Consider the following 26,386-nt stretch of genomic DNA (forward strand, 5'->3'; position numbering starts at 1 on the left):
CTTCTGCTGTTGTCAGGTTATATAGGCTACGCAGGTACATTGAATAATTACCGTTTATTTCTGATTTCCTTCTCTGAATTTAGTTACTTCCGACTGTACTTCATTTCTTTGCGTCGAACTCGGGGAGATAACTTCCAGAATGTATGAACTTGCTTTCCAGTGAGGCCTTAAATTTTTGCTACCTTTTTTGATTTAATGCTTAGAATTTCATAAAAAGGGGTTGGCCCAAAATATTATTTAACTGTTAAGTAAAATACCAACTATTTATCTATGCACAACGGATAACGAATGGGGGAGGGGTTTCAAGCTACCAGGAAAGTTAGCCGATATTTGTCTAACAGACACGATCTATCTTTAATTGACTTCAGCAAAATTATTCAATGATTGATTATAATTGATCAACTGGGATAACTAATCAAGATTCCTATCAATACTGATTTTGTGGCTGAAATTATTAGACTACGAATCCAAAGATTCTCTGTTACATATGCAATTTATTGTGATATGCAAGCCATGACTCTTTTAAAAACAGTCCTTTACTTATTGTCTTCTTTCGCGCTGATGTTGGCTATCTCTGACGTAGCGGTCTCGTAATTTAAAATATACACAGGAACAGGGAAGGAATATTACATTGCTACTGTTCTTTCTGCAGCTCTCACATGACCAGCGCAGTCCTCATTCATTCCCATTCTAATGGCAATGTTCTGAATTAAATAGCAACTGAGCCTCGTTACTGGCTCTATTTGATTTTGACGGGAACACGCGATGATATACCATACTTTGCGACATGGTGCTAAGCAGACAAGAATATACTTAAATTAGGCACATATAAAATTTATTACATCCTACTAAATTCTTCACATGTACGTATTTGTCCTAACATGAATTTCAACGAGGACGATCATTTTGCAGTGCCTAAGCAGCCAGCACTATGTTGGAAGTCAAAGCAGTTTGCTGGAACTCACCTTAATCGATCGTTCGTGGAACATAATCAAAACATCACACGAGACACGCGCAAGTCCTAGACTGAATTACCGCAACAACATCCTATGCTCATTGATTTGTGCACCCAATTCCACATAGGCAGTAGGAAATCAGTGGCACTTATATTTAATCATCCATTTGGAACGTTATCAATTTTAATACAAAATTCTCAAGTAGTAGCTACTTCAACCTAATTTAGGATGCAAGTGGGCAAGTCGCCTTGCAGAACGACTCACGTGGCAGGGTGGAGACAATGAGCAGCAGATCAGTAATAAAAAAATTCACACGCAAAATGCCTTACCAGAAATCGTACTATAATCTCTACTATCTTTTGTTGTAGAGTGGTGACTACTTGGTAGTATCGACCAAGGTGGGTGAGGCCAACACTACAAATAAAATTCGTTTGATACTTGGCAAATTAATTTACGTTAATTATTAAAGGCTAGAAATTAATGACAGAATCCAAGTAAAACCAAACGTGCTGAAGGCACAAGATTTACTTTGTGCTACTAGACCCTGTTGCGCTCCATGCTGTTGACAAAATATAATAGTTCTAACCATTGAAGTTATTGTAAAATTACTACAAAAGACGGTCGGCACAAAACCTTGACTATAATTTTGCTGAAACAAAGCAATAACATACCTCATACTCGTCAAAGTTTGGAAACTAAATGACGGAGCCCATCACAGCTTCCGTCCACCTTCTAACCAGACGAGATACGGAATGCCAAAAAATGGAAAATGGCGGAGTGCTCCTAGCGGTCGCACTGCTCTTCCCTATGGAGGAGTGGGAGGTGGATTCTACGAATCTTCGAAGACTCTAATGCTACAGGTGCACCTTTGTTAGTTCCCCCACAAGAGGCTATTGTCAGTTTACTATTTATGTTCTATTTTGTAAGCTTACAAATCGCACTATAAAAAAAAAAACAGCAGTAGGTTAACAACAGATTCTGAGTAAAGCATGCATCTCTGTACTACAGCTGTTCCTCAGACGAACCCACAATCATAACAAACACTCATTCTATAATTTTTAGCAGCATAATAAGGATAAGGGAAAAGTGTGAATAATGAAACAATTAAATAAATAAGCACAGTGGTGTCCATCCCTTTTCCAAAGGTTCTCTGTACCATACTACACTTTCTAGAATGACTAATGGGTCGCACAGTATCACTGTCACAGGGTACAATGTGACACAGTTATGAGGCGGAAACACTAGTTCCGCCTCAGCGCAACTTTGTCTTATTCCTTGCGTCTCAGTTAAGCTAGTTTTTACAACTCTCTAGATGGTCTCCTTTCCACTATCATTCAGTAAGCATAATGTGAACGGAACTACAGGGTTTGTTATATCTTTATTATATTAACCAGTCTCAGTCACATTTAATGTTGGTGTTGTTAACACTTTTCGGTCAGCAGGCCATCATTTTGATGAGACCACGGTGCGGCAGACACCAGCTGGTATTACTTCGAATCCCGTGTCGCTACTGCCTTGAATGTTGTCTAATGATGTTCTACTAACCAAAAGCGCTAAAAGCATTAACGTTAAATAAATACAACAGAGGTTTTTTTGTGAAAATCTCTCATTTGTGGCTAGACTAATTCGTGTTTGGCCTGTTCCCAAACGTCTGCCGATCCCGCGGTCTGATATAGCTGTTCAGTATATCTGCGATCCGTAAATTACTTGTAGCTAACTCATCCAGTTTTGCCTCGAAGACGTGTCCTTTAACACTTTGACTATATACCTATTGTCGATATTATTTCCTCTCCCGATGTGGTTTCCAATGCTAATGCTATGGTCACAGGACGGAACGGAACATTTCTTTCAGCAAGAACACAGCGCACTTACCCCACATAACTTGTCACAAGAGAATCAATCTCCAATGCAGCGTCTTTAAGAAAAGCGTAGGTGACCTGAAAATATTACTTGATAGATATATACATAAGCTTACAGAACTGACAGAATAAAAGAAAACTATATTGGTCACTATGGTGTAAGTTTAGTATGTTTGTAGAATTTATAGTAGAACTGACAGTTTCTTTCTCTCCGCGATTAATTTCTCATCCACTAAATCAGCAAAATAAATTTAACTGTTTCGGTAGTTGAATAGTTAAATGCAGGTGTACGAATTTCATCTGTTTCTAAAGTTTAGTTTTACTTCTTGAACAAAAGACTCCTTATGGAATATTATCAGAAGGCTAAGCTATTTTGTCTATCACTGTTATCAAGTAAATCACTCACACAACAGCATCCGTAAGAAAGACTGTTATGCTGACTGGGGCAGTGACAAGACAAGTACTCGAGTACAATCTGCATGTATATTCTTGTGCAATGAACAGCCCTGGTGATTCACGTTAATCTTCATACCGAGCTTTCACTAATCTTTTAGCCAATTAATGGCAACCCATTTTTCCTTTTACATGACTCTCTTCGTTTCATTGGATGTTCTGTGCGTATTAGAGTTTTGTTAACACAATGAAAACATCGGCCACCTTACAATGTGTGATAACGCGTTTCTTGCGGTACTGCTACCTACTTGTGGCCGTAGAAGTGTTGTCCAACTATGTTATTCGTAACCGTATTTTCAGTAAGTTACAAATACCGGCTGTTATTGAACATACCTGCTGTAATCTGGCATTGCGGCCGACAAATATTTTTGCCAAATGAAGACTCGAAGTATGAAACATAGATCTTAGTTTGAAGAGGAAATTTCAGAAATGGTACATATGGAGCACAGCATTGCATGGAAGAAACTAAGAAAGACGCAGGGACAGATTCATAAATTGGGTTAAGACATCAAGGAATAACATCCATGGTACCAAAGCAAGTTGCAGATGGCAAAACATGTAGGCAAAGACAAAGATTAGAGTGCATCCAACAAACAACTGAAGTCGTAGGATGCATGTACTGAGATGAAGACGCATGCACAGAATAAGAAATCTTGGTTTGGCGCATCAAACCAACCAGCCACAAGACTGTTGAAAAGAAAACTTATTTTCTGCAGACAATGAATGACGCTGTTATATAAACAGAAAACAATCCAGTAGAATTCGAGTTCAGGATGATTTCTGCCGGCCGGAGTGGCCGTGCGGTTCTGGGCGCTACAGTCTGGAACCGAGCGACCGCTACGGTCGCAGGTTCGAATCCTGCCTCGGGCATGGATATGTGTGATGTCCTTAGGTTAGTTAGGTTTAATTAGTTCTAAGTTCTAAGCGACTGATGACCTCAGAAGTTGAGTCGCATTGTTATTAAAAAAAAGAAAGAAAAAGGATGATTTCTGTATAAATCTGTGTTACAACACATGGTACATACACGTCTTCTTCCTCGAAGTAGTGAGGTTTTGCACAATACCAGACATTTTATTTCAAATCCGAGTTCCCCTACAGATAACTCACTGTCTGCTATTTTTATCATCCTTTCTTAAACCCTACTCTTCTACTACGTATTGAAAGTTACACTACCGTACATAAAGCAACATTTTTTTTTTTTGTCCTCGGTCTTCTGATTGGTTTGATGCGGCCCACCGCGAATTCCTCTCCTGTGCTAACCTCTTCATCTCAGAGTAGCACTTGCAACCTACGTCCTCAATTATTTGCTGTTTTCCTGTCTATGTCTTCCTCTACAGGTTTTGCCCTCTACAGGTCCCTCTGGTGCCATGGAAGTCATTCCCTCATGTCTTAAGAGACGTCCTATCATCCTGTCCCTTCTCCTTATCATTTTTTCCACGCATTCCTTTCCTCTCCGATTCTGCGCGGAACCTACTCATTCCTTACCTTACAAGTCCCCCTAATTTTCAACATTCGTCTGTAGCACCACATTCCAAATGCTTCGATTCTCTTATGTTCCGGTTTTCCTACAGTCCATGTTTCACTATCATACAATGCTGTACTCCTGACGTACATTCTCAGAAATTTCTTCCTCAAATTAAGGCTGAAATTTGATATTAGTAGACTTCTCTTGCCCAGGAATGCCCTTTTTGCCGTTGAAAGTATGTTTTTGATGTGCTACTTGTTCCGTCCGTCATTGGTTTTTTACTGCCTAGGTAACGGAATTCCTTGACTTCATTTACTTCGTGAGCATCAATCCTGATATTAACTTTCGCGCTGTTCTCATTTCTGTTACCTGTCATTACCTTCGTCTTTCTTCGATTTACTTACAATCAGTACTCTGTACTCATTAGACTGTTCATTCCGTTCAGCAGGTCATGTAATTCTCCTTCACTTTCACTCAGGATAGCAATGTCAACAGCGATTCGTATCATTGATATCCTTTCACCTTGAATTTTAATTTCACTCCTGAACCTTTCCTCTATTTCCATCAATGCTTCCTCGATGTACAGATTGAACATTAGGGGCGAAAGTCTACACCCTTAGCTTACACCGTTTTCAATACGAGCACTTCGGTCTTGGACGTCCACTCTTGTTATTCTCTCTTGGCTGTTGAACATATTGCGTATGACCCGTCTTTCCCTACAGCTTACCCCTACTTTTCTCAGAATTTCGAACATCTTGCACTATTTTACATTGTCGAACGCTTTTTCCGTGTCTACAAATCCTACGAACGTGTATTGATTTTTCTTTAGTCTCGCTTTTATTATTAACCGCAATGTCAGAATTCCCCCTCTCGTGCCTTTACGGCAGCTGTTTACATTTAAGGCGCGTATCATCTTTCTCGTTCCCATCACTAACTTCAACTCCCTATCTCTCGCTTCCGCATTCAACACAGATGCTACACATAACTCAATAACTTCTTCGGGCATCGCTCATTAATATCTATACATTACAATTATAAATTCCATATAAAATTGATGGATGCGGCGAAAGCTTTTCTATAGCCGTAAATGGTAAATAATATCTTCATAACTAGTGAGATTAGTATTGAAGTCGAATATGAAATAATTTGGATGAGATTAAGTGATAAAAATGGTTAAAATATCGTAACCGCTTGTATTTATTGACCCACTGACTCTGGACCCATAGGGACGTAAAATTTCAGAAAACATTTTGTGACGTGTATGAATTTCCTGATCGCATTATGGTATTAAAGGAGACCCACCCCGAGAGGCATGTTTCTTAAAGCACCGCTTCCCGGTAGGAGAGGTGCGCCAGCCCTGGATTAACGACGATGGTCAGTGTGCCTGTCTGCCTGGATGCGTATTTTAGACGGTTTTCCACATCCCACTAGTTGAATCCGTGCTGATACCCAAGTCTTGTCTCAGGTAAACCATTCTCAAATATTTAGAAAATTTATGCACACTGTCACATGAATAACATATACTATGTGATCAAAAGTATCTGGACACCTGGCTGAAAATGACTTAAAAGTTCGTGGTGCCCTCCATCGCTAATGCTGGAATTCAGTATGATGTTGGCCCACCCTTAGCCTTGATGACACCTTCCACTTTCGCAGGCATACGTTCAGTCAGGTGCTGGAAGGTTTCTTTGGGAATGGCAGCCCATTCTTCACGGAGTGCTGCACTGAGGAGAGGTATTGATGTTGGTCGGTGAGGCCTGGCACGAAATCGGCGTTCGAAAACATCCCAAAAGTGTTCTGTATGATTCAGGTCAGGACTCTTTGCAGGCCAGTCCATTACAGAGACGTTATTGTCTTGTAACCACTCCGCCACACGCCGTGAATTATGAACAAATGCTCAATCGTGTTGAAAGACGCCATCTCCGAGTTGCTCTTCTACAGTGAAGCAAGAAGGTGCTTCAAACATCAATGTAGGCCTGTGCTGTGATAGTATAGTGCCACGCAAAAAAAGAAAGAGGTGCAAGCTCCCTCCGTGAGAAACACGACCACACCATAACACCACCGCCTCCGAATTTTACTGTTGCTACTATACACGCCGTCAGATGATTTTCACCGGGCATTCGCCATACTCAAACCTTGCCATCGGATCGCTACATTGTGTACCGTGATTCGTCACTCTACATAACGTTTTTCGACCGTTCAATCGTTCAGTGTTTACGCACTTTACACCAAGCAAGGAGTCGTTTGGCATTTACCGGCGTGATGCGCGGCTTATGAGCAGCCGCTCGACCAAGAAATCCAAGTTTTCTCACCACCCGCCTAACTGTCATAGTACTTGCAGTGGATACTGATGCAGCTTGAAAGTCCTTTGTGATGATCTGGATAGATGCCTGCCTATTACACATTAGGAGCCTCTTCAACTATAGGCGGTCTCTGTCAGTCAACAGACGAGGTCGGCCTGTACCCTTTTGTGCTGTACGTGACCCTTCAAGTTTCCAATTCACTATCACATCGGAAACAGTGGACCTAGGGATGTTTAAGAGTGTGCAAATCTCGCTTACAGTCGTGACACCCAATCACCTGACTACGTTCGAAGTCCGTGAATTCTGCTCTCTCACGATGTCTAATGACTTCTGAGGTCGCTGATACGGAGTACCTGGCAGCAGGTGGCAGTACAATGCATCTAATATGAAAAACGTATCTTTTTGGGGGTGTCCAGATACGTTTGATCACACAATGTACTAGCAGGTATCTGGAGTGCACATACTCCATCCCTGATGGTAACGGTGTGGCGAGAGGAAGAACATCCGGCCATCCCTTGAACTAAGCGTGCCCAATCTGTTCATAACCATATAGACTCTGCCCCGATCCCGGACTAGGGCACATAAAAAGATTTACTGATTGGAGAGTGGGAGGAAGGGTAGATTACAACTTATCAGCTACAATCTGGGATTAGGGCAAGAGGCTCGGCAGGCTACAGCCCTATAATTTCATAGTTACTGTGCGGATAATTAAAAGTGATAGTTCCAGGCGGAGGTAGGGGTAACAGGGGGTGTTTCGAACTATGGTTGCGTACAAGACAAGCAGATGCTAGATCTGTAGTACTTCGTTAAGACACTGCCAAACTAAACTTTTCTTTGTTGTGCATTACTCCTTGTTTTATTATTTTGAAAGTACTGAAAACATAAATCCTGGTCTATCATGGTTTTCGACTCCAAATATACCAGAAATGATCGGCCATCCGTATTACCATAGGTCAGTTCTGCACTCGCACAGCGTTGTGACGTGTGGGTCAGAGCCTAGATACATTTATACATATTGATAGAACCAGTCTAATACTTTTGCTGAAACAGACTGTTGTTGATATACAACTCGTAGCACTGTTTAATACAAACTCTGTCCTTTTTCACTGTTCAGAGACTTAAGTTCACTATCATATGTAGGGACTTGCAGCTTAACTTGAAGAGCCTAACTGATTGTCTCTCTTTTGGCGCCGGACACGGTACTTTTCTCGCTACTTGCTATGGACTAGGCGCTCACTAGAAAGTAACCTGGCGTAGAATTCCTCTCGTATCCGTGTGTCGGTCTATTTGAAGACAACACTGGACTCGCATTCTGGAGGACGACGGTTCAAACTCCCGTCCGGACACCCAAATTTAGATTTTCCGTCATTTCCTTATATCACTCCACGCAGCTACCAGGATGGTTCCTTTGAAAGGGAATGGCCGATTTCCTTCACCATTCTTGACACAATCCGAGCCAGTGCGCCGTCTCTAATGACCTCTACGTCGACGGGACGTTAAACCCAATCTTCCTTCCTTCCTTCCTTATTTCAAGGAAGGCTGCTAACGATGGCGCGGGGAACTTTTAGTGAGCTTTTTTGCTACTTCCGTCTCATTGGTGTGGTCCGCAATGCTCTAATAGAAAAGAGCATGTTTGTCGTGTCGATAGCAGCCGCGAGCGCTATGACTGTCAACTGCACCACCCACAGAGCTCGAGTTTACACTGGCAGACCTGTTAAGGCTTGATCCCCAAATCGCTCCACTCTCTGTGGCTGCCTTCATCCGTATTTGCTTACGCTTGCAGCCGATTGCCATTTTTAAGTGCCCAAACCGTACAAACAGGCTTTAAACTTAACGTAGAGCAGTGAATCAGTGATAGTGAGGCTTTCTAGGCATCGCTGACAACGGTTGTCAGTAGGAATGTTAAAAAAAAATAGAAAAGAAAAAAAAACGTAGGAAGAGTTTCTGCTTAGTAATTACGACAAGAAACAGATTTCATATTTCCTGAGCAACCTTCGACAATGAAAATCCTGAGTGTGAATAGATAAATTCAAGAGTATTGTAGATTTTGAGTAAAGCTGGTATGTACTGAAAAGGTTGTGCGAAATTAGAAACACGTTCTGTTGTTTACAAGCCGTGTTACGAAACTGCTCCGAGAACAAGACGCGATCGCCAGAGATTAGAACGTAGCCAAAGCTTGCACGAGATTTCGTTGCACACAGTTCTGTGCTCCCTGTCAACAGCAAATGGCGTGGCTGTGTACTAGTGTTTGTACTCCGCCGAAAATATTGCCTACAGTTCTCGAGCCCGGGCAAACACGGACTGCCCATGAAACTGACTGTATCCCAAACCGGTACAATTAAGGTTGTAAACATTTTACCTGAGAATGGCTGCCACTCGAAACGTCGTAGTATTCAAAATAAAGGCAAAATGGAAACGATGCAAGGAACCTATGTCCTTGAATAAGTTTATCATGGGTGTGGTCTGCCTTGCAACACAATCAAGATCTCTCGCGGTATAGAAATTCAACCAAAATCACTCTACGGAGGGAGGGCAGTTACACATATGGGAAATATGTGAAGGAATTATTCCTCTTCTGTTAATAGACGCGAGAGGGAATATATGTTTCGAAGTGAGTGAAACTTCCGTTTCCTTAGAACTGCCGAAGTGATGCACATAACTAAAGGCCTCTATACGTGACATCGACATGTTGTAGAATTTTTTAATACTTTTTATGTTCACTTACTACGACCTTTCGGGAATCCCACAACCTTCAAAACCTCCTCCGTGTAATTCAACATAATATCTGCAAACTACTATCTCGTGGAACCCATCTTACTCTGTTCATCCACGAAACCCAGAAGATGGCAGTTACTAGTTACTGGGTAACAGGTCAACACCGTCTGTGTCCTTTGACTTCAGAAACATGCTCGATTCAATTCCGAAATGTCACCTAGTGACCAAGTACGAGTGTGTGGAAAAACGCACCAACTTTTGATTGGACTGAAGAAATACTAGCAAATATAAAACAGCATGTCCTTTTTAACGTAGATGCAGTTGTATACTGTATAGAGAGTTCGCAACGCTAGGGACTGTTACGCAACGCAGGAAGACCTGCAGAGCATCGACGCTTGGTACTTCCCTCTCAATATAATGTATAGTAAGGAACTGCACTGAATTAAAAACATCCTTTATTGTTCGATTACACAATTGTTGAACAATCATTGGAAACAGACACCTCGATTAAATGATTTTTAGTGTGTACACAGAGCTAATTAAAATTGTTTGCGGTCCACAAATCTAATCGTAAAAAGGCCAACTCCCACTCAGCCGAGGAAACATCGTGTAAATCAATCCACCAACGAAGGATATACTACGATACCCTAGACCGAAATTTGTTCTTTGCATCAGTTACTCTAGTTGCGCTACTACCCGCATACTACGTACACACACTGGTTACTAAAGTTGTCTGCAGCTGGCACAGTAAGCAATGGGATGGTGCCACGTGTCGTGGCTAATGTGCTGACCCGGTGCAAACGCTCCAATTTTGACACAATGATGGAGACAGCCTACATGCGTACACGTGTTAGTTGTACCGCTTTTGTTTCCACCATCAACATTCATGTAAAAGGCGCACGCAGGGAAAGCAGCAGCTGCCAGTGTTACCATAATTAATTTGCACCACAAAATGACAGGCTGAAATCACCGATGACAGGTGGCGGGTTGTTTGCACGCAGCTCGTGGCTAGAGCGTAGGCGTGTTACAACACGTCGTTAAACACTGTTTTGATAACGCCCAATGGCCACGAAAATATAAAAATGTCACGAATTAATATGTTTCTGAAATGAGATACGATAAACTATTTACCTCACTTTACGGAAAAATGAACGAGATCAATATTATTTATAGCCTAACACTAACGGTGGAATAATAAAAATCGTTAAATTCGTAATGCGACAGACGCCCTTTCTACTTACACTCCGTCGATGATTTGGAGTGACGAGAGGCGTTGTATAACTGCCTGAGAGATTATTTCCGTGGAAGATACGCATATGTAAGATGCCCAGAAAAGGAAATGATGAAGACCAAACGAAAGGTCGTCCGCAGCTATCAGTTTGTTCAAAATGGCTCTGAGGACTATGGGACTTAACTCCTGAGGTCATCAGTCCCCTAGAACTTAGAACTACCTAAACCTAACTAAGCTAAGGACATTACATACATCCATGCCCGAGGCAGGATTCGAACCTGTGAACGTAGCGTTCACACGGTTCCAGACTGTAGCGCCTAGAACCGCTCGGCCACCGCGGCGGGCCTGTCAGTTAGTGCACCATTGTTTTGGTGTGCAGCATTTTAGCCCATACATGTTTCATGACGGAAGGAACGTATACAGATTGATAGCACATGAAGACGACGTGATGTGCTTCGTAAGCACTGACCCGAGAAGAATAATAGAAGGTAAATTTAATCCCGCGATACATGAACTTGAAGGGTGATGGCGAACTGTCAATGTGTCGTTAGCACCTCAGAAAATTACATACCTCCTGCTGAAAGGGAACCTATAAAGAAATACGAAAATAAAAACATAACAATCAGAAGAGGTGTACAACGAGATGTCTAGGGGTCTCCCTGGATGGGCATCATAATTTCACGCACCATAGAGGAAACGTTCGTGTAAAATACAAACGCAATGCCCAAAATCAGAAAGCTCGAAAACATACATATACTCCTTAGCGAGAAAACAGGATGCATCATCAGTATTTTATTAGCGTCAGCTGTAGGATACGTGCAAGCCTCACTGAGGAACGAATACATTTGGTGATTCGGTAGTCACACATACAGAGATGAAGAGAAGGCAACTGAAGCCAGAAAATACTGAATAAAATTGTTTTCAAGAGCATTCAGTGTGTTAGTGCAAGTGATTCGGGAAAGATGGACTGTAAGAAGTTACAGTGAATCGTGGAATCGAATCGAATTTATTATCACAGTAGAAATGCCCTACGTCTAATGAATCCAGCAGACAGTGGCTGTTGACCAGGACAGTTTGCGGAAGGGTCCAAAAGGAGGAAAGAAATTTATGCAGGTTAGATGTACCCTAGGGATTAAACAGAAGTGTACTGATTCTGCTCACAGAATCTGTAGTCATCAATAATAGTATCAGTAGTTGTGCAATTGGTTCCTCTTCTTCCTTTTCCTGGCCTTTATCTCCTATTATCTTCCGGAGTTGGCGTATCCATTATAGCATTTGGCAATGTTAGTGGTAGAGGGTGGTCGGATACTCGATCCAAGAATGATTTTCGCACTTGTTTCATACTCCAGAGCTTTGGATACAGCTTAGCAACTGTCATGATTTTTAAAAAATCACACTGAGAAAAAAAAATTGACGCCAGTAGTGATGGCTCTTCAAAGTATCATCAGGAGCAGACGTCTCGAAATTACTACATAATATACTGAGGTGATAAAAGTCATGGGACACCTCCTAATGTCGTGTCGGACCTCCTTTTGCCCGGTTAAGTGCTGGAACTGTGCGTAGTATGGATTCAACAAGTCGATGAAAGTCCCCTGCAGAAATATTGAACCATCCCGCCTCTACAGCAGGCTATAATTGCGAAAATGTTGCCAGCTTAGGACGGTATGCGTTAAATGATCTTTCAGTTCCATAAATTTTCTGTGCGGTTCCTGTCGTGAGATCCAGGTGGCAAAATCTTTCTCTCCAACTGTCCAGAATGTTCTGCTAACCAAACGTGAACAATTCTGTCCCAGTGACAATTCTATCATTGCTTTGAAACAACAAATAAAAGTAGAGCAATTGCTCGCGAAAGGCAAAAAAGTCCCGAGTTCGACTCTCGGTCCGGCACACAGTTTTAATCTGCCAGGAAGTTTCATATCAGGACACACTCCGCCGCAGAGTGAAAATCTCATTGCGGAAACAAGTCCACAAATGGCTTGAGATGGTTTCCAAGTAGCCGCAAACAACCATTTCTAGTTGGACCAGAGGACCCAGACATTCCATGTTAACACAGCCCACACTATTATTTAGGCACCACCAGCTTCCACAGAGCTTGTTGACGGGGCAATAGCTTCATGGTGTCTGCACCACAGTCGAACCCAACCATCTTTTCTTACCAACTGCAATCGGGACTTTTCCGACCAGTCACGGTTCTTCAGTCGTCTGGGATCCAACTAATACGGTCACGAGCTCTGGAAAGGCACTGCGGCTGATGTGCTGTTAGCAACGGCACTTGCGCCGATCATCTGCTGCCACAGCCCATTAACGTCAACTTCCAAGCACTATCATAACGGGTAGGTTCCGGCCGGAGTGGCCGAGCGGTTCTAGGCGCTTCAGTCTGGAACCGCGCGACCACTACGGTCGCAGGTTCGAATCCAGCCTCGGGCGTGGATGTGTGTGTCGTTCTTAGGTTAGTTAGGTTTCAGTAGTTCTAAGTTCTAGGGGACTGATGACCTCAGATGTTGAGTCCCATAGTGCTCAGAGCCATTTGAACGGGTAGGTTCATCACTTGTCTCACATTGAATCCGTGGTAATTTTACGTGGTGCTGCTTGCCTGGTAGCACTGACAGCTCCACGCTAACACCGCTTCTCTCGGTCGTTAAGTGAACGTCGTCGGCCACTGCAGTGTCGGCGGTGAGAGGTAATGTCTGAAATTTGGTATTTTAGGAACCCTCTTGACACTGTGGATCTCTGAATTTTGCATTCCTTGACGATTTTCGAAATGGAATGTTCCATGCGTCTAGCTCCAACTGCCTTTCCGCGTTCAAAGTCTGTTGAATCCCATCGTACGCCCATAATCACTATGAAAACGGTTTACCATGAATCGCTTGTGTACAAATGACAACTCATTTTTATACCTTGTTATGTGATACTATCACCATCTGTATATGTGCGTACTGCTATCCCAAACTTTTGTCACCTCAGTGTAAATTAGACATCGTTTTCTGCACAGCTGTCTGCCACTTGTCATGTAACTGTTTCGGCGCCCGCCCATCACTGCAGCTGAACCCTTTTGCTTTATCTGTGCAGGCGCAGCGGGGGTGCAGATAACCGACCTGAAGGTGCCGGCCGCAGTCCGGAACGGTTCGTCGTCGGCGGTGCTCGACTGCGAGTACTCGCTCAAGCCGGAGGACCAGGACAACAACTCGGGCCTGGTGGTCAAGTGGTTCTTCAACAACAGTCCGGAGGCCGTGTACCAGTGGATCCCCGAACAGAAGCCGCAGGACCTGGGCGCCCTCAAAGGGCGGCTAAACCTAGACTACCTGGCGTCGGACAACAAGTACACCAAGCACCGCGCCCTCAGCATCTCCAACCCCACCACAGACCTCACCGGCGACTACCGCTGCTCCGTGTCCACCTTCAAGGATGAGGACTTCATGAACAAGAAGATGGTTGTCTTCGGTAAGTGCATTTGTTCTCATTATTGTTTTCTGACAGAAATTCTAAGCTGTGGCGCTTGTGTTTCTTACTGTTTACGATGGCGCGCTATCTTGGTGCCTCAAATACCTGGTTAATATCTACAGATTTGTTCCGTGCTCTAGAACGACGAACAATTTAAATGATCCAGGAAATTTTCTAAGGATTAACAGCTATTATCTGTTAATCTGCTGCATGTTCGTGTTACAGTTCGGGTCTAGGTTACTAACTAAAATGTCAAAAACATTTCCATCATGTAATTACTACATAGCGGTATACTTTTAGAGCGCACATTTTCGTTAAAAAGGTCAATGTATTATAGTTTAATTTACTATTTGGTTCACTCAAAGTGCACAGTCTAACTAACATTCAGCATCTTTACTGACCCAACAACCTTACGATAAGTAACCACAACAAAAACCTGTTGAGAGTCTAATGTTCAGTTAGCTTTCACTGACTACAGCTCTTTGTTTAAATATTATACACTTCTTTATTTTCAGCAAGTTATCATCTAAGCAAATGCTGTATATTTCGTGAAGCGATTTGCGACGTGTAGGAAATGTAGACTAACGAAATTCCTAGGACAATCTTTCAAATCAGATTGTGGTGATTAAGTTCCCTTCATTCTATCTTCTACCATACTTTACCTCGCCAAGGTATGACTACACTACTGAACACTTTACTAAACATCTTGAGAGTATTTATTTATTTGCTGCTACCATCTTTAAGTGACTTGCCACCTAGTTACTAAGACAGGTCGTATTTTCATAACATGAAGTTTTACACTCACAGAATGTGGAACTTATTTGATATTTCTTATTAGTATTAGGGATTAAAAATTTTTAAGTCTTGAGTACTTATAGGCTTAAAAGTAATTAAAAAATGAACAGGTGAAATTCAGGAAGACGGAAAGGCGTTATGACATACTATCACTTTATGACATAATATAAATTCGCAAAAATTTTTCCTTAAATAACAAAAATGTTGCGTTTAAGAATGATGAATAAAAGATAATAGTTAGTAGATTTGTGTTAGAGATCCCGCCACACAGCTATCTCGGTTGTGAGAGCTCGGCAAATCATCCGGCCTGTCACATTCGGGACAGCGTGTAAATTGTGTCTCTAATTCTCATTTCATAATTTATATGTACAGACATGTGTTCCATTATTCTTATATTACATCATTACATCGTTTTCGCCGAAGAAATTATTTTACCTAAGCGTAATAAACAATTATTATCACTTAAATTAAGTTATTACTCAAAACGTTTCAGTTATTAGAGTGCGTCCTTCGTGGATGAAAACCCAGCTTTCTCGTTAATCAGTTTGCGCAATCAATTCATCGTCTCCACAACGTAATTCCATGCTCTTTATGATTGTCTGAGACAAATAGTGCCCAGTAACAGTTGTTGTTTCACTTCATTAATTAGGTTCTTCTTCTGCTCGACTGATCATAAGACTTTATATAATTTCAGTACCCTGCCTGATTATGAGTTTGAAGAAAGACAAACAAATTTTAAATAACAACATATTTTCCTGTCGGAAGGAATGAAATAAAAGCATTTTTCCCTACGCAAATATTGACTCAGTTGCTAAATGTCTTCCATTTAGTGCAAGCAATAGACTTCACCACTGCACGACATCGTACACATGCACGTACGCACGGTGATTCAGTTGCTCCTACCTGTTGGTTTTATGGAACCAGAAATGCCTTCAAATACCACGCACTAAATTTTCAACTTTAATACTCTCACGCTCACTACTCGTAAATTATTAATCCTGCAGAAAACTGAATAGTCCTTTTTGTAGGAAAATTAATGTAGTTGAATTTCAACTGAGAACGTTTCCGCTAGACGCGGAGGTTTACTTCATTAAATTTCCACAAAAAGGTCCTATTCATTGTATCTTTAGAGCTAAAAGGTTGTCCATAGAGGGCGAGAGAATATGACAGCCTGGTGTTGTGTTTGGAGGCGTTGTGGGTTACATAAAACCTAACGTTTGAGGCAGCTGAGTTACCCTGTGTATTTATTTACTGTTTTAAGATTCATTCTTCACACTCACTCTCCATTCACTCCTTCACAATGCATGATAAGAAGAAAAAACTGTTATTGTTAATCAAAATCAGCTCGAAACGAAAACCGTTCCAAGAACTGCCCTGATCTTGTTTGGTGGGCAGAACACATTCTTGATATTGTGATTTTTCAGTATTCTGCTGATATTAGCAGATAAAGGTCCTGCATACTGTAGAAAGGCTACCCTCCTGGTAGCTTCTTCTTGTTCTTCTCCCTCAGTATCAGGTCGTCTGGAGGGATATAGCGCTTTGCGGATGTTCCTTGTTGAGTATCCGTTGTCTGCGAACACTTGCTGTAAATGTTCTAACTCTGCTGCTAAGCTGCCTGAGTCGAACAGTGTTTTGGCACGGTGAACAAGTGTTCTCAGCACCCCATTCTTCTGTACCGCATTATGGCAGCTGTCATCCTGTAGGTATACGTCGATTGCAGAAAAAGCGTTGGAAAAAAATACTTTCATAGAATAGCTGGGAACTGCGTACTGAGCGGTTCGCAGTGGAACAAATTAATCGCGGTTAAGGCAGATGGCAGACTGCGATTCAATGGAAGAGTCCTCACTAAACGTATTCCATCAAGAAAGGAGGTAACTTACAAGACACTCGTTCGGAAAATACTTGACTATTGAAATAAATGATTGTAGATTCGTCATAACTTGCATAGAAAAGTACCTTCTTTTCATTTTTTGATGTTGACTAATTTCGGACATCTGTGTCCATTCTCAAACCATCCGTGCTGCAAGTGTGACTCTTTAAAGTTCTATAATATCTTTAGAGTTCTCTAATATCCGCCCAGTGTTGTGTAACTTGTTGTCGTTAATTCACCCATATACCGCTTTGATTACAGCAGGGGAAGTTTCTGAACACGGACTATCGCTGTATTTGTTAAAGTTTCAGCACGGATGGTTTGAAAATGGGCACAGGTGTCCGAAACAAGTCACCATCAAGAAATAAAGAAATAGATACTTCTCAATTCAGCTTATGACGAGGCTACAACCATTTATTCCAATTATAATACAAGTTGCAGAACTATATCTCACACACAGCATGCTGCAAATTCGTAAAATTGACTATCTCTTGTCAGTCTGAGATCCTCGCCAGATAGGCTTGATAGAGAAAATACAGAAGACGAGTAGCGCATTTCGTTACAGGTTCATTTAGTACACTCGAGAGCGTTACGAACATGGTCGATCAAATCTACTGGCAGACTCTGATAGAGAGGTGCTCTGCGTCTTGCTATGTTTTACTGTTAAAGTTCACAGAGCGTACGTTCCTGGAAGTGTCGGTCAATGTATTACTTCCTCGTACGTATGTCTCGCGAAAAAGTCATGAATATAAAATCAGAATGCCCACACAGGGGCTTACCGGCAATCGCTCTTCACGCGAACTATTCTCGACTGGTACAACGAAAGGGGTTGGAGTGGGAGGGGAGGAGGCAGCCATTCACAAAGTACCATCCCTTACACAGCGTGATGTAGCTTAGGGAACACAGGTGCAGATGTATATATATAGGGCGACAATCATTGAACTACGTGAAATAAAATCGCCATAACTTCTGAACGGTTTGCGTTAGGACGTTCAGAATTCACTGCTGGCCGCAGGCGCTGCATGGTTTGGTTTAGCGACGAAGCCCACTTTCATTTTGATGGGTTTGTCAATAAGCAAAAATTGTCGCAATTGGGGGACTGATATTCCGCATTTCGTGATCGAGAAGTCTCTTCACCCTCAACGGGTGACTGTTTGGTGTGCAGTGTCCAGTCACGGAATAATCGGTGCGGCATTCTTTGATGGCACAGTAACTACCGATCAGTACGTGAAGGTTTTGGTAGATGATCCCATCCCCATTATCGAAAGTGACTCTGATTTAGACAAGATGTGGTTCATGCGAGACTGAGCTCCACCCCATCGAAGCAGAAGAGTGTTTGATGACCTGAAGTGATTGGGGACCGCATTCTGGCTCTGGGGTACCAAGAGGCCACTGGCATGGGACTCGATTGCCCGCCATATTCTCCAGATCTGAGCACACGCGATCCTTTTTCGAAGGGCTATATTAAAGACAAAGTGTACAGCAGTAACCCCAAAACCGTTGCTGAGCTGAAAACAGCCATTCAGGAGATCATCGACAGAGTCGATGTTCCGGCACTTCGCCATTCGTCTACGCCACATCATGCCAATGATGGCGGGCCTAGCGAACATTTCATAACCTAAATCCCAATATCTGAAGTGATGTTTACATATTCAATCAAGTGTATGCACACCGTAGTTTGTAAAGAATTTACGTTTTTTTATATAGTCTGTCCGCTGTAGGTGCTGATGCTGAAGGTATCCAAAATACTCGCTCACACTACTAGAAGCTGGTCTAGGATAGTCACAACTAAGAAAAGCTTTTACGAACCGTATCTCTCTCTCGGCGGTAAAATATTTTTGGAAGTTTAATCAGTAAGTGTTTACAATGAAATAGACCAAATGACCACGATATTCCTATTATTTTCACCAAGTGGGAGCAGTAGGGTAACCACTATTTCAAGTGTTTTCTGTTGCTCGAATTACCGACAAGATGAACTGACAGTAGCCCAACATCGCAGACGCTGACTTGTGCAGTGGTCTCGGATTTATTAGAAATTATTAAAGCTCGAGTTAAAAACTGAATGCACCGTATTATGGGCTTATAAAATATACGACTATTGGAGAGAATAATTTCCCTTTTCGCGATATATTAGTCGGGCTTGTGCCACACGAAAAATTGTTGTGACACACGGGAAGGGAAAGTTTGAGCTGCGTTGTGCTTTGCGGTTAAAGTTGGAAACATAACACAGCGATATTCAGCTGTACGCGGGCGTATCTGAATGGGTTAAACACTGAGCACACATAAAAACTTTGAAGGAAGCGTTTAAGCATGGTAGGAAAACGTACATAGCACCAATATGTCACTGAGTGAGCTAGATTACTGCAAACACTAATTCAAACAAACAGTTGACAGATTCTGTTGCCCGACTGTTTCGCTTAGCAGCTTATGTTGTTTGATGTACGGTTACATAAACAAACGAATTTGAGAGGTGCTTTGTTATCAGTTATCAGTTCCTGTCACAATAGTGTATTATGTAACTGGTCAGAACGGAACAGGAGATGGAAGTAAGTCTCCTGTGCTCGTTTGCAGTATGTGAATTAATGAAGTGGAAATGGAGCAACGTATTTTTGAAACATTCTAAAATACAATTTCACGTAAATGATCTTTTATTTTCAGTGCTTTAAACAATCGCGCTCATGTAGTTATAAATAGCATTATTTTTAATACGTTATTGCAAACAGTTTTCCCCGAAAAATTGGGTAGTGGATGGCTGAAGGTCCCCCAAAATATAGGCCCCTAAATATGTGCTATGTGAAGGAACCGCTTTTGACATTGAGAGGTTATGCGTGAGTGCTTTACGCTCTGGTAACCTCACGTTAAGCACGTTAAACACGTGGTGCAAGCGTCAGACAGCTTACAAAGTTATTGGTAGACAGTGGACGTAAGGGCAGGGTACGTACGAGCTGAACGTACCGAAGACCCTAGCAAGGCAACAAAGTAGCCTTATTGTAGTTAACAGTCTTAATAACGTGAAAAAGATAGATATGTGTGTGTTGACTCCTCAAGATGAGTACCAGTGCCTCGAAATTCGTTACAAAATAATTAAAGTTAAAATCTGATATAAGGCCAGTATCGTTCAGCCATTTTGATTGGTTGCGGTACATAAAAACAATCTGTATTTTCTCCCTTAAGACCTTGGTCGAATACGGTGCATTGCACATGTTAACAAGTTTTACTGGAATCTGGATATGGAACCTCCACTGTTTGACTCCGAGAAGCGTCATTCGAAGCATTCACTTTGTATTGTTGTTTCGAATGACGGTTTTGGATCTGAGATCTACTTAAGTCATTATGTGTTAAGTCACCACCTGCATTTTCCAAGGAGCGCCAGCTTCTACGCTGTCAATGCTTCACCTCTGTGTCAACGTAGCTCCATTACTGACAAAATTGATGACTGACTTTTTGAAAACATAGGTGATATCTCACAGGCACTTTGATAGACTCCTGTGGAAAATGCGGTTGCAAAACACCTTTGATGTTGCAGCCCATAGTTCAGGCTATAGGGCGGAACTGTAGAAAGCAATATTAGACATGTCTGCGGGATGAACTCAGCGACTACTATGAGAAAGTAGATTCTGTAAAATTACCTTCCTGTGAATTCACAGCCCGTCAAAAGACTTTGAGACATTTGGACGACGAATTCCTTCATTGGAAATATCCTGCTATGTTTCACTTTTATATCTTCCATTCTCAGCTGGCCATAAATGATGTATGTCGATCTGTTACCGAAGGCAATGTATTTCATTTTGGTTTGTAAATAGCAGTCGTTAACCTATACGAATCTTTCATTGTGCATAGCCGATAACTTGTTCCACATGTCGAGCAGTGTACCCATCGTTGCTTCTGACAGCTGAGCGCACTGAACCACTGAACCACCGAATACTGGCTTCGCGAAAGACAGATGGAACAGAGTGGATGATGGAATCGATTTGGATACGTCTGCTAAGGGCTCCCTGAGTTCTTCCAATCAACAACGAATAATTTTTCTTTTAAGTGCATCAATAGCATATTTAACGACTCAGAATTAAAACTCTGCACTTTGGAAAGAATGTGTGTCCTAAATGGTTAGTGTTAATATAATACAAATAGGTACTATGCTGAGAACTCTCAGATAAGGAACTAATGGTCTGATATGAATATTTGCTTTATAATTGACACAAACATCTTACAGCAACAACAATGTGACCAGTGCCAGTCTGTTGTCTGTTGAAGGCACAGGCATCTAGTATCAAAACGGACAGCCCCACTTGTTTCTACAGGGGTTTCAAGAACCAACGACTACTCGAACATCATACGACAAAAACGATGAAGGTATCTCTTGTGCAAATTCACTCGTACATTAATACTGAAGTGGGTTGATGCACTGTCAATTTGAAATCACTTGCTGTATCGAACAAGAGGTGCAGCCGACCTCGAATGAACTCCAGGCGATGTACATAACTCAAACTCTATGGCAGAACATACGATTTTCTTAGTTTATCGTATTAAAAGACAGTTCGCACGTTAATGAGGAATTACTGATGGTAATCTGAGACAGATTTTCATCACTTCAGACACGAATAGTGCGGTAGTTGACACACAGCTGAACGAAGCATCAGTCAACAACACAAAGTCTAGACAGCTCGGTGCTCTAAATGGCCTGTTTAAGGCCAAAGCGACAAAAGAGACGGCTTGGGGTACCAAGATGAGAGGACACCAAAGCGCAAAATTTGTATACAGTTTCTATCGTAATAAGTAGCGTTAACTAACACTGGTGGAAGCGTGATATAATAAAGGTAAAAGTTCGAGCAAACGGGTGGCAAACAAGCCATTCCCAAAATAATTGCGAGTGTGTGGTTACGAGTGGCCACTGTATCAAATGTTGTCCTATTTGGAACTGGAGCCCAACTGGATAGAAACTTAATAGAACAGTTAATATTTCGAATACATCTGCAACATCTTAGAACAATATTTCATACTAGAATTATGGCAGGTCGTAACGACACATGTGCAAGTATGTCGCAAATGGCTCGTTTGAGGACACATGTGTAATGGAACGTTCTTGCTTCTGTTATCGAATACTTTCACACGTGTGAAATTTTCTTTTATTTGTCTGCAACCTTGTACATATATTAAAAAATTTGTATAATAATGTTTATAGATGAATCCACACATATTATAATAATGTGTGTTTGTACGTATGGGTGCATGTATGTATGTTCCGCACCTCCTCCTAAACCACGTAACCGATTTCAACCCACTGCTGATTTTCAAATACTACTTTCTTTTAAGAAGTTTTGTTTGGTTTCTTTATCTGCGTTAATACAAATTTTATGTAACTAAGTCGCTCGATAATTCTTCTTGTTTTTTAAACAATATACTGTTGAAATATTTTTGTAGAAACTAAACAAATTTATTCACTCAATGTTTGTGTAAATTAGCAAAAAGCAGGCCTTTCGCTCAATAAATTTACACCCAAACAGATTCTACGGCTGCCTGCTTACAGAATTGCGAGAACCAGTGCTAAGCGAAAAATGCGGAGATATTCTTCAGCCCCATATGTATCAGTCCAATAAGGGAGGCTAATACAGGAGTAGATTAGTTATTGCACTTGATACACCAGTGCTGCACTGGCACATCTCCTGTGCTGTTCTTAGTTGATTTAAAATCCTAGAGTCTAAACTTTATTCCTGACAGTTAATAAAACAGTTAACACTTCAAATTCATAATGTTAATGGTTGCCAAAACCTTTTCTCCCGTGGTTAATTTCATTGGTTATAATTTACTGTGTATATTAGTTGGGTATGTGATGAGTCAGGCCGGCCGGAGTGGCCGTGCGGTTCTAAGCGCTACAGTCTGGAACTGAGCGGTCGCTACGGTTGCAGGTTCGAATCCTGCCTCGGGCATGGATTTGTGTGATGTCCTTAGGTTAGTTAGGTTTAATTAGATCTAAGTTCTAGGCGACTGATGACCTCAGATGTTAAGTCGCATAGTGCTCAGAGCCATTTGAACCATTTGATGAGTCAGGCTGGACGCAGTGGGCCAGGCTGACGATGAGATGTTCACATCGACCCCCAGGGGACTGCGGCCAGGCTTTCCAGAGGAAAATGTGAGGTACGGTGACTGCCTAGAGTAGGTGAAGGCCGTGGTGGCCGAGCGGTTCTAGGCGCTTCAGTCTGGAACCGTGCGACTGCTACGGTCACAGGTTCGAATACTGCCTCGGGCATCGATGTGTGTGATGTCCTTAGGTTAGTTAGGTTTAAGTTGTTCTAAGTTAGGGGACTGATGACCTCAGATGTTAAGTCCTATAGCAGTTAGAGCCATTTGAACCATTTGAACCTAGAGTAGGTACCGGCCAGCCACTCGGCCAATGGCGGTGGTGGCGTCTGCGAGTCGTATCTCCTCAGTTTTTCACACAACGCGTCCTGTGCGTTATACGGTCCAGGCCTACTTTGACAGAAATAATTTATGTAGCTTGGTGAACAACTGCAATCGTGGGACGTCTCAATTTTTACAAGTAGAGCCATGTGGCCAAAAACCACTTCGAAGTTACCTTGTTTTGTGACAAAAAGAGACCGTGTGGGAATGCTATATGAGGGGCAGTGAGTGATAGATAAGGATTTCAGTACTCTGTGAGAAGTGTCTCTGCTGCATTGTGAACAGAAATTCTTCTCTCATTCCAAAGTTAAGGGCTGACTTTATGTCCGCTTTTACGTGGGATGCATAATCTCGAGGCTCAAATGTTGTAAGAGTGCTCCTCATTGGCTAATCTAAGAAAGTGTATAATTGGTGAAGTCAAGGTCCCAGTTCTTCAGAAGTGTGGACGAGGAGGCGGACGTAACATGTTTAGCTCAGGAGTGGGAAAGTAACTCAAAATTGTTTAACAACTGCTTGCTTGGATGTGTAACAATTTGTTAATGTTATAAAGGTTTTGTAAGGAGGGAGATACTTGCCTTGCTAACAAAAATATCACTGGTCAGCATTTTGCAGAGAAGTGGCCTACGTAAACAACAAGCATATTCCCTTCAAGCGCTGCTCCATCGTCAACCCTTAGAGGAAATATCGACAGTGCTCCTCGATGCCAAAAATTTACATTGCACCAAAGCATAACAGAACCAGCGATTGGAAAGGCTGGGGAAGGGCGCGTGACATTCTACTAAACAACTATTTATTGCAATTGTAAATACAGCATACATTTTCAAATCTCAACATCATTAGTAAGAGAAATCGTTAATATGATCTTGGACACTATAAACGATAATCATACTAATAATTACACACAATTTCAAACAGTTGATTCCAATCACTTCGGTCAGTTGAACGTATAACTGAACGAGCTGGACGCCCCAACTACACTACTGGCCGTTAAAATCGCTACACCAAGAAGAAATGCAGATGATAAACGGGTATTCCCCCCCATGAACCATGGACCTTGCCGTTGGTGGGGAGGCTTGCGTGCCTCAGCGATACAGATAGCCGTACCGTAGGTGCAACCACAACGGAGGGGTATCTGTTGAGAGGCCAGACAAACGTGTGGTTCCTGAAGAGGGGCAGCAGCCTTTTCAGTAGTTGCAAGGGCAACAGTCTGGATGATTGACTGATCTGGCCTTGTAACAATAACCAAAACGGCCTTGCTGTGCTGGTACTGCGAACGGCTGAAAGCAAGGGGAAACTACAGCCGTAATTTTTCCCGAGGGCATGCAGCTTTACTGTAAGATTACATGATGATGGCGTCCTCTTGGGTAAAATATTCCGGAGGTAAAATAGTCCCCCATTCGGATCTCCGGGCGGGGACTACTCAAGAGGATGTCGTTATCAGGAGAAAGAAAACTGGCATTCTACGGATCGGAGCGTGGAATGTCAGATCCCTTAATCGGACAGGTAGGTTAGAAAATTTAAAAAGGGAAATGGATAGGTTGAAGTTAGATATAGTGGGAATTAGTGAAGTTCGGTGGCAGGAGGAACAAGACTTCTGGTCAGGTGACTACAGGGTTATAAACACAAAATCAAATAGGGGTAATGCAGGAGTAGGTTTAATAATGAATAGGAAAATAGGAATGCGGGTAAGCTACTACAAACAGCATAGTGAACGCATTATTGTGGCCAAGATAGATACGAAGCCCACACCTACTACAGTAGTACAAGTTTATATGCCAACTAGCTCTGCAGATGACGAAGAAATTGAAGAAATGTATGATGAAATAAAAGAAATTATTCAGATTGTGAAGGGAGACGAAAATTTAATAGTCATGGGTGACTGGAATTCGAGTGTAGGAAAAGGGAGAGAAGGAAACATAGTAGGTGAATATGGATTGGGGGACAGAAATGAAAGAGGAAGCCGCCTGGTAGAATTTTGCACAGAGCACAACATAATCATAACTAACACTTGGTTTAAGAATCATGAAAGAAGGTTGTATACATGGAAGAACCCTGGAGATACTAAAAGGTATCAGATAGATTATATAATGGTAAGACAGAGCTTTAGGAACCAGGTTTTAAATTGTAAGACATTTCCAGGGGCAGATGTGGACTCTGACCACAATCTATTGGTTATGACCTGTAGATTAAAACTGAAGAAACTGCAAAAAGTTGGGAATTTAAGGAGATGGGACCTGGATAAACTAAAAGAACCAGAGGTTGTACAGAGATTCAGGGAGAGCATAAGGGAGCAATTGACAGGAATGGGGGAAATAAATACAGTAGAAGAAGAATGGGTAGCTTTGAGGGATGAAGTAGTGAAGGCAGCAGAGGATCAAGTAGGTAAAAAGACGAGGGTAACAGAAGAAATATTGAATTTAATTGATGAAAGGAGAAAATATAAAAATGCAGTAAGTGAAACAGGCGAAAAGGAATACAAACGTCTGAAAAATGAGATCGACAGGAAGTGCAAAATGGCTAAGCAGTAATGGCTAGAGGACAAATGTAAGGATGTAAAGGCCTATCTCACTAGGGGTAAGATAGATACCGCCTACAGGAAAATTAAAGAGACCTTTGGAGATAAGAGAACGACTTGTATGAATATCAAGAGTTCAGATGGAAACCCAGTTCTAAGCAAAGAAGGGAAAGCAGAAAGGTGGAAGGAGTATATAGAGGGTCTATACAAGGGCGATGTACTTGAGGACAATATTATGGAAATGGAAGAGGATGTAGATGAAGATGAAATGGGAGATATGATACTGCGTGAAGAGTTTGACAGAGCACTGAAAGACCTGAGTCGAAACAAGGCCCCCGGAGTAGACAATATTCCATTGGAACTACTGACGGCCGTGGGAGAGCC

General features: G+C 41.9%; 1 protein-coding gene across 1 annotated transcript in view; it reads left to right on the top strand.

Annotated features, from left to right (window-relative positions):
• LOC124795700 overlaps positions 1-26,386 on the top strand; it is a 673,305-nt gene that overhangs the window by 111,266 nt on the left and 535,653 nt on the right. The window contains exon 3 of the mRNA XM_047259781.1: positions 14,052-14,423. Coding sequence (XP_047115737.1) covers positions 14,052-14,423 — 372 coding nt within the window. The remainder of the gene's footprint in view (positions 1-14,051; positions 14,424-26,386) is intronic.

This window comes from Schistocerca piceifrons, chromosome 4 (assembly GCF_021461385.2).
Source record: "Schistocerca piceifrons isolate TAMUIC-IGC-003096 chromosome 4, iqSchPice1.1, whole genome shotgun sequence".
Lineage (NCBI taxonomy): Eukaryota > Metazoa > Arthropoda > Insecta > Orthoptera > Acrididae > Schistocerca > Schistocerca piceifrons.